This window comes from Gavialis gangeticus, unplaced genomic scaffold (genome assembly GCF_001723915.1).
Source record: "Gavialis gangeticus isolate Ggan-Ray unplaced genomic scaffold, GavGan_comp1, whole genome shotgun sequence".
NCBI classification, from domain to species: Eukaryota; Metazoa; Chordata; order Crocodylia; family Gavialidae; genus Gavialis; species Gavialis gangeticus.
Genome location: NW_017728993.1, coordinates 50,400,120 through 50,408,698, shown reverse-complemented (window position 1 = coordinate 50,408,698; position 8,579 = coordinate 50,400,120). Strand labels below are relative to the sequence as shown.

The following is an 8,579-nucleotide window of genomic DNA, read 5'->3' as shown; positions in this document are numbered from 1 at the left end:
CGGATCTCCATGCTATGAAGCTGAGCCGCCTCCTCCCCTCTCTCTGCTGCCCTGTCTGAGCCCCATGACCTGCGCTGCTGGCTTCATTGCGCAGGGTTTTGTGGGGCTGGCCCTGCACGCTGCCACCACCTGCAGTTGGGAACTAGGGTGGGAGTGTGGAAAGCTGCATACTATAGGACCAGGTGGGGACTGGCCCCGGTCACTGCCACCACATGCAGCTCCAGGGACTGCAACATTCCAGGGACACCAAGGACCCACTCCCCCACACGCATGTACCCATATCCTCCCACCTCCACCAGTCCCCCAAACACACGCACACCGTCCTACACACACTCTCACCCCACCCACCATAACCTCCACCCTAACCACATACCCCACAGCCAAACCCATCCCCCAAACACCCACCTAACCCCACCACAATATACAAGAGTAAGACTGTATTTTGAGCTATTATGCAATCGTCTCTGGATACACTATGCAAATATGCATAAAGCAGAACAAAAATATTTTAAAATAAAATTAATATAAGTTATAGTAATTTTTTATTTTTCAGTGCATGATTTGGTTTTTTTCCCCTGGTTTCAAGAAGGCAGCACCTTCCCTCCCAAGAGGACTACTTCCAGGGCAAGGGGAGAGATGTCCAGTGGCAAAGGTCAGGAGTTAGAGGTGGGACTTCCAGACCCAAGATGGTACCCAGGGGCAGGGCACCTGTCAAGGGGTAGGGCTACCCTTGCAACTCTCAACAGTTCACCAAAACTCATTAAGCGGCCTTCCAGCCAAAATAACTGCCTACCCTTGCGTGAATGAAAATAAAGAAGTGAAATATAAAAGTGCTGGTGTTATATCTTCATAGTCACATGTACCAAACCACTTGGAAAAACAAGTTGGAAATCCAACTGAGCCTTTCACTGTTTGGAGGTGAATAAACTGGATTCCCCAAGGACACTTGTAAGTTTCTGTATAAACTCACTGCCTGATAAATGTTCAATATTATATTTATGCACTTAATCCTACACTATGAAAATCAACTAGAATGCTTTCATTTTCTTGAACAGAAGCAGAGCAAACCCCTGTACAAACATATTATTAATTGCAGTTACACATATCCACTAAAGAGGCCAACACATGCTTACATCAATATAACACACTTACCTGTCCTATCAGCAGGCCAGTGGCAAAAACCTTTGGCTTGGTGCTGAGGTCTGAAAGATACTGTCCAACAGTTTCTTCTACAAAGTAGCTTCTTCCCATTACTACAACTTTGTAACACAATTGTCTTGCTTCAGTCTATGAAACAATTAAATTATTATAATGACTCCAGCAGCAGTTAAATTTTTTTAAACTCAAAGCAACCCTCTATATTTTTATAGGGGTGCATCAATAAAGATTTTCTTGGCCAATACCAAAGCCTGTTATTAACCAGCCATGTCAGCTGATACCGATCTGATAACCAATTTATGGAAATGCAACTGGGCAGCATGGAGAGCAGCACCATGAGGGTAAAACTGTGGAGGGGAAGGGACATGAGGGAGCAAAGAAGCATGGGAGGGGACAGATCGAGGCCCCCACAGTGAGGAAGGGAATGAGGCAGAGGCTGGGGCTAGAATGAGCTTTAGTTCAAGCTCCAGCACCACCATTTTTAATCACAGGGACACTTTTAGGAGCAGAGCTAAGCGGGGCAAGGGCAGAGGCAGGCTGCCCATTGTTGGCTCAGGGCTCTCCACCCTGCTGCCTTTCCCCCAGGAGCAATGCACCAACTGTGCGTCCCCTGGCTGGCCAGAAGCAGGAGGCACAACTCGCTGTCACCACTGCTGCCAAGTACAAAGCGTGGCCAGCGTGTGGCTCCTGGGCCAAAGGCAACACAGTGGAGAGCCCTGAGCCCACAGCGGGTAGCCTGCCTCCACTCCACACACAAATTTTGGGGGGACACATGTCCCCCATGACTTCCGAAGCGCGTGCAGCAGAAGCCAAGCTTCCCAGACGAGCCACTCACAGCTCAGTCCCACAACCCGCCCCATTTGCACAGGGCCTGCCCCAGCCCCACTCCCTCCCTCACTGCTTAGTGCCCCTCCCCACCCTACCCCAACCGCCAGAAGCCCACAGCTGGGCTGCTACGTTTGCAGGGACTAAGCCCCATTAGCACCCCCTCCTTCCACTGCCAACGATGGGAGATCAGCCAGGAAGGGACTGAGGCCCCTGTCACACATTACACTTAAAATGCTATTACCCCATTCATCATGCCATGAATAGTAGCTCAGCCACATGTTCTGGCAATCGATTGTGCAACAAAACAAGACAGTCACCACAAAAAAATGCCACAAAACTTGTATTACTTTTATGGCTGATTTCTATAGGACCTTAAATTAAACATGTATCATAGAAATCTTACTATACAGCCTGATGCCAGCTGCATGGTGGGGCTTGGTTGACAGATTTGCCCCTCCACCACAATTGGCAGGATGACAGCTGTGTGGTCCAGCTCTGTATTGGGCTGCATCCCACTGTGATCAGGATGCCGAGTTCAAGGGAGCTTATCAGATAGTGCACACTGCAACCCAATAGGTTGACTACATTGCCCTGCAGCTCTAGTGGCGGCTGAGTAGCCAGGCATCTGACAAATCCTAACTAACAGGACCCTAGGATAGGGGAACCCAATCACATGTTCCCACGCACTGAGACTTCTAAAAACCATGTGTACAGCCTGGCTGCATATGTATAAGAGTTGCTTGGGCATTCAGGGATGAAGTCAGGAATCCCAAAGCACAATTGGAGTTGCAGCTCCAAGAGACATGAAAGGTACACAAGAAGGGTTTCTACAAGTATGTCAGTAACAAAAGGAAGATAAAGGAAAGCTGGCCCCCTTACTGAATGAGGGAGACAACCTTGTGACAGAGGATGCAGAAAAGACTGAAATACTAAATGCCCTTTTCACCTCAGTCTTCACAGGCAAGGTCAGCTCCCAAAATACTACTACACCTGGAAGCACAGTTTTGGGAGGAGGTGAGCAGCCAACTGTGGCAAAAGAACAGGTTAGGGACACCCAAGGGTGCTGAGGGAGTTGGCTGATGTAACTATAGAGCCACTGGCCAGTATCTCTGAAAACTCATGGTGACTTGGAAAGGTCCTGGATGATTGGAAAAAGGCAAATATAGTACCCACACTTAAGAAAAGGAAAAAGGAAGATTCAGAGAACTACAGACCAGTCAGCTTTACCTCATTCTCTGGAAAAATCATGGAGCAGATCCTTAAGGAATCCATTTCTAAGCACTTGGAGGACAAGAAGGTGATTAGAAACAGTCAGGATGGATTCACCAAGGGCAAGGACAAGGACAAATGCAAAGTCCTGCGCTTTGGACAGAACAATCCCATGCACCAGTACAGGCTGGGGACTAACTGGCTAGGCTGCAGCCCTGCAAAGAAAGGACCTGGACAATGAGCTGAATATGAGCCAACAGTGTGCCCTTGGTACGGAGAAAGCTATCAGCATACTGGGCTGCATTGGTAGGAGTGTTGCCAGCAAATTGAAGGAAGTGATTCTTCCCCTCTATTCAGCATTGGTGAGGCCACATCTGGAGTACTGTGTCCAGTGGGCCCCCCACTACTAATGTGGACTCTCCCCATCCTTGGAGGTTTTTAAGACCTGGCTAAACAAAGCCTTTGCTGAGATGATTGAGTTGGGGCTGGTCCTGCTTTGTGCAGGTGCTTGGATTAGATGACCTCCTGAGGTCCCTTCCAGCACTCATTTTTTATAGCAGGAAGGTGCCATTAGAAAACAGTTATCTTGGCTAGGCACTGGTCTGCTGATACTACTACACCTTCACCCTGTGCCATACTGTGATGCTCCTCCTACAACTTGGGTTACTAGATAGTGTGCCCTTGCTGTAAAGAAGGCTACTGGCATACTGGCTTGCATTAGTAGAAGTGTTGCCAGCAGATCCAGGGAAGTAATTATTCCCCACTCTTTGGCACTGGTAAGGCCACGTCTGGAGTGTGGTGTCCTGTTTTGGGCTCCCCACTACAGAAAGGATGTTGACAGATTGGAGAATCCAGTGAAGGGCCATAAAATGGCTTGGGGTGCTGGGGCACATGAAGTCTGAGCAGAGGCTGAGGGAAATGGGCTTATTTAGTCTGGAGAAGAGAAGACTGAGGGGGGATTTAATAGCAGCCTTCAGTTACATTGGGGGGCGTGTTCCAAAAAAGGATGGAGCTAGACTGTACTCAGTGGTGGTAGATGACAGAAGAAAGAGCAATGCTCTTGAGTTGCATCAAAGGAGTTTAGGTTAGCTATTAGGAAAAACTCTCTCACTAGGAGGGTAGTAAAGCACTGGAACAGGTTACCCAGAGAAGTTGTGGAGTCTCCATCCTTGGAACTTTAAAGCCTTGGTTGGGATGGTCTACCTGGGACAGTCCTGCTTTGAGGACTAGATGACCTTCTGAGGGCCCTCCCAACTCTCACTTTCTATGATTCTAATATTCACAACACACAGGGACCCTAGGATTTGTGAACTTCTCAGCTGATCTGCAGCTGAGACCTTAAATACTGTATGTGCAGCTGGACCATATAAAAAGTTTTCTGACATCTTGGTGCACAATACTTTTGGACCAGCCCAAGTGAAATCCTGGAACTGGGACTCCCAATGAGATAACAGTCAGATTGTTGGTTCCAGGCCCAGGACTATACTGGGGTGTCAGACAAGCTCTACCACAGTCCTGGGGCTGAGACTGACCACCTGCTGATAGCTGGTCCCAGCCCCAGAACCACATCACTCTCAAATTGGTGCCAGTGCAGTTCTGGGGCAACCATCACGTGATGGTACAGCCCTGGGACAACACTGGTTTATGCTGGGTTGTGGGCACCCCGCTTTCAACTTGCTGCGGGGGAGTCCAGGATCATGAACCCAGGCCTGCCCTGGAGAAATAGCCTGATTGGGATCTGATCCCTAATCCCCAAATCACACATACTGTTATACACATGTAGCAAGGCAGGAGGCACAATTGCTGGGACTGGGAATCAGATTCCATTGCACCATTAAATTAATGTGTGCAGAGCCTGAGCCTGTTTTCCTCTCCTCGTGCTTTGTGGCGCCCACATTCAAAGTCGCTGAGCTGATCTTTGCATACTTGCACAGCTGTACAGAAATGCGGTCTCTGAAAGAGGTGATATCTTTTATTAGACCAGCTGGATAGTGGGTAGCTGCAATTTATTATTATTATTTGCAAGCTTTCAGGCTTGTAAGTCAATAAAAAATATTTTTTGCAATTATTTGCAAGCTTTCGGGCTTGCAAATAAATACAAAAGGAAGTTGCAACTATCTAGTTGGTCTAATAAAAGATATCGCCTCTTCCTCAAGAGTTACGGATGCCTTTGCTTCTAGACTAACACAACAGCTACAACCTACGTGTCTCCGAAAGCCCCCCTGAAGGAGTTGAAGCCTACCTATGACTAAGCAGGAAGTCTGAACATTGCACTAAGATTTAAAGGTATGAAATGAGCGGGGGGGGGGGTGTTAATCTTAATATTTTGAATGCGACAATTGTACCGTCGCTTTTGCCCCCAAATCACGAAGGAACTGGGCCGCGAGCCATTCCCGCTGCAGGAGCAAAGAGGGGACACGCTTCCAGCCACCCCGCCCCAGCCCGGCCTACCCTCCCCCCCCGGCCGCGGGCCACGCTCACCACCTTCACCCCCAACCCCGGGGACCGCTCTCGGAGCTCAGTCACACACTGATGTGTCCCAGCCTCATGTCACCAGCATGCGCCGTCCTCCCCGAGCGCTTACTAATGACATCAACCAATCAGCCCAGATACCAGCTAAGCGCGGGAGAAAGACGTTAGTCCCCACCCCAGCTCCACCATTTTTGGTGTGGCAGGAACAAGCCACTGTAGTTCCCCATAGCCCACACCTCACACGCGTCTTTTTTAGAATTTGTTTGCTTGTTTCAAGCCAGCAACGCCCTAATGTTCGAGCTCAGGCGCTTTAAACCCACTGACCGGCATTGCGGGCCTCACAAAAAATGGGGGGGGAGAGGACCGCCCTCAAAGGCGGAAGTTCCTCTTCCCCATTTCCGGTGGACCTAGCGCCCGGCATGTCGCATGATGCTGGAAGGGGAGAGGCAGTATTCGCGCATGCTCTGTACACTGCCTCCGTCGCGGCCAGGCCGGAAGGGGTTGGGAAGCGGCGGCGGCGGCAGCGACAGCGGCGGCGACGGCGGTTGTCAGCCAAGATGGCGGCGGTGCTGCAGCAGGTCTTGGAGCGGGCCGAGCTGGCCAAGCTCCCCAAGCTGGTGCAGGGGAAGCTGGAGCGCTTTCTGGCCGACCAGCAGAGCGAGATCGACGGGCTGCGGGCTAGCCACGAGCGCTTCCGCGTGGACAGCGGTGAGCGCCAGGTGCAGGGAGCCTGGGGGAGTGGGCCGCGCGGGGAGGGGCCTGGTTTGTGGAATCCGGGAGCGGGTCAAGCCGGCACGGACACTGCCCGACGGAGGCCTTCACAGCTGCCCCGTCCTTGCTGGCAGGCAGGCCTCGGAGTAACTGTGGGAGGGAGTGGGTGGCAGGGCTCGGGCCTGGGAGGCAGAGGGCGCCGTCTGGCGCAGCCACTCCCGCCCTGGCACCCCGAGCTCCTTTTAGTGGCACTGCACGGTCTCAGCGCCCACGATAACCCCAGACAACCCCAGTAGAAATCCACAGCGTTGACCTGTTGCAGGCAGAAGGGTTGCTCTATTGTTTTTCTCCAGTTTAAAACAAAAAAGTGTGAAACTTAAGTGCTGGCATTTTCCTTCAGTCTAATGAGGGGCACCTTGAGTGTGAAAATGTGCAGAACCACCTGTCTAGTACCTGATTGTGTTTAAGCATGGGCTGAGATGCCAGTCTGCTTTCCATCTTGGTGACAGAATTATGTAGAGTTGCACAGATACATCGGTCCCATATCATGTTGGCACTGATAAAAGGAGAATTGTCATTATGGTCAGTTGGGTTTTTTTGGCTGATGTCACCGATAAATGCCATGTGCGTGCGCGCAGGTCGGTAGTGTGAAGAGCAGTGTCCAGCTGGTAAGTCTGTTGTGGGGGGAAAAGGGCATGGGGGGCAGACCAAGGCCCCCACAGTAAGGGAAAAAGTGGGGCTGGGGCAGGTCCAGGCGCTGGCCAGCCAGGGTGGGGTGGAGCACAGGACAGAGCCGTAAGTGCTTCATCCAGGGGATGTGGGAAGGGGGGCTGGCTCCCACCAGTGCATGCACCCCAGGAGGCATGGAGGGTGTGTGCCCCCCAAATTTGTGTGCAGGGCAAAGGCAGGCTGCCGCTGCAGGTTGAGGGCAACACTGGGCTTTTCCTGGCGGGGGTGGGGGTTTGGGCCAGGGCTGCACTTGGGGTGGTCAGCGGCTCTGGGAAGGGACTGCAGGGGGGGGTTGCAGCCACCCCAAAATTCACTGTGGCTCTCTGTATAGCAGCACCACCACCACCACCTGTCCCAAGTGTAGTTACCCCCTGCCAGGAAGAGCTGGTGCTACCCCTGACCCCAGCCCACAGCAACAGCCTGCCCTCGCCCCCTGCACAGATCCAGGGGACATACGTGCCCCTCCCCCCCATGCCTTCTGGGATGCACGCAGCAGTGGGAACCGCCCCTCCCTGCACCCCCAGATGAGCCACAGCTCCATCCCATGCCCCGCTCCATCCCAGCTGGGAAGCACCCAGCTCTGCATCAGCCCACCTGCACCCCCCTTGTCTCTTCCCCACCCCTCAACAGACTTACCACCTAAATGCTGTTCTCCATCCTGCCAGGCTACAGTATTGACAGTCAGACCAGTGTCGGCCAATATAGCTTGTTAAAAATTGGTCATCGGTATTGGCCCAAAAGAACTCCATCAGTGCACCTCTAGAATTCTGTAAACTTTCATCTCTCTGTGTCTTGTTTTTGCTGCCTGTGATGGGGATGCTTTTCCTGTCTCTTAGGGGTATTTTTAACTGAATTTGCTAACATTTGAAACTCTTTTGTGCCCCATTTTTGGAAGACTAGTAGTGATATAATCATTGGTTTTATGAACAATTTGAAGACTTTCTATCCACCAAAGAATATCCATTAAAATTTCTCAGTTGAAAAAGGCTGGTCGTTTTCTTTCACTTGATGATATAGAAGCAGGAAGAACTCTGTTATTTAAAATTGTAAGTGCTTTTTGAGAAGAGCATGGATAAGAAAATTGTGCTTTGTCAGAAGTGGAATATTTCTCCCTTCTGTTGTTCCAAGAAAATAGTAACATCCCAGGATGTAAACCAGTGGTCATCATTATATTATCTGTAATATTTGCTAGAGATGCATTGATATGTCGGTCTTGTATCGGATTGACAGCAGTATAAGGAAAAGGCAAAGGTGGCACTGGGAGGGGGGGTGAGAGAGCTGCAGCAAATTTTGGGGTGCCTGCCCCCCGCCCCATAAGCCCGCTCCTAGCTCTGCCGCCACCTACCCTGAGCGCCACCCCAGCCCGCAGCAGCAGCTCGCCCTCGCCCCCACACAAATTCAGGGGCACATGCCCCCATGCTCTCCCGGGGTGCATGCAGCAGCAGGAATTGCTCCTCCTTCCCTGTGCCCCC

General features: G+C 51.3%; 2 protein-coding genes across 7 annotated transcripts in view; one reads left to right on the top strand and one right to left on the bottom strand.

Annotated features, from left to right (window-relative positions):
* The window catches only part of CUNH1orf27 (chromosome unknown C1orf27 homolog), a 52,156-nt gene extending 46,371 nt beyond the window's left edge, over positions 1–5,785 (bottom strand). Inside the window, exons 1-2 of one of the 4 annotated variants that reach the window (XM_019501727.1) lie at positions 5,677–5,785; positions 1,153–1,287 (exon numbers count right to left, since the gene is read on the bottom strand). In XM_019501727.1, coding sequence (XP_019357272.1) covers positions 1,153–1,251 — 99 coding nt within the window. In that variant the 5' untranslated portion in view covers positions 1,252–1,287; positions 5,677–5,785. Of the gene's footprint in view, positions 1–1,152; positions 1,288–5,540; positions 5,637–5,676 lie in introns of those variants that run through there. The other 3 variants (XM_019501728.1, XM_019501730.1, XM_019501729.1) reach the window with 3 other exon arrangements.
* A 383-nt stretch (positions 5,786–6,168) lies between these two features.
* Positions 6,169–8,579, top strand: part of TPR (translocated promoter region, nuclear basket protein) — a 68,388-nt gene continuing 65,977 nt past the window's right edge. For 2 of the 3 annotated variants that reach the window (XM_019501726.1, XM_019501724.1), the window contains exon 1: positions 6,169–6,375. In XM_019501726.1, the coding sequence (XP_019357271.1) occupies positions 6,225–6,375 (151 nt within the window). In that variant the 5' untranslated portion in view covers positions 6,169–6,224. The remainder of the gene's footprint in view (positions 6,376–8,579) is intronic. The other variant, XM_019501725.1, reaches the window with a different exon arrangement.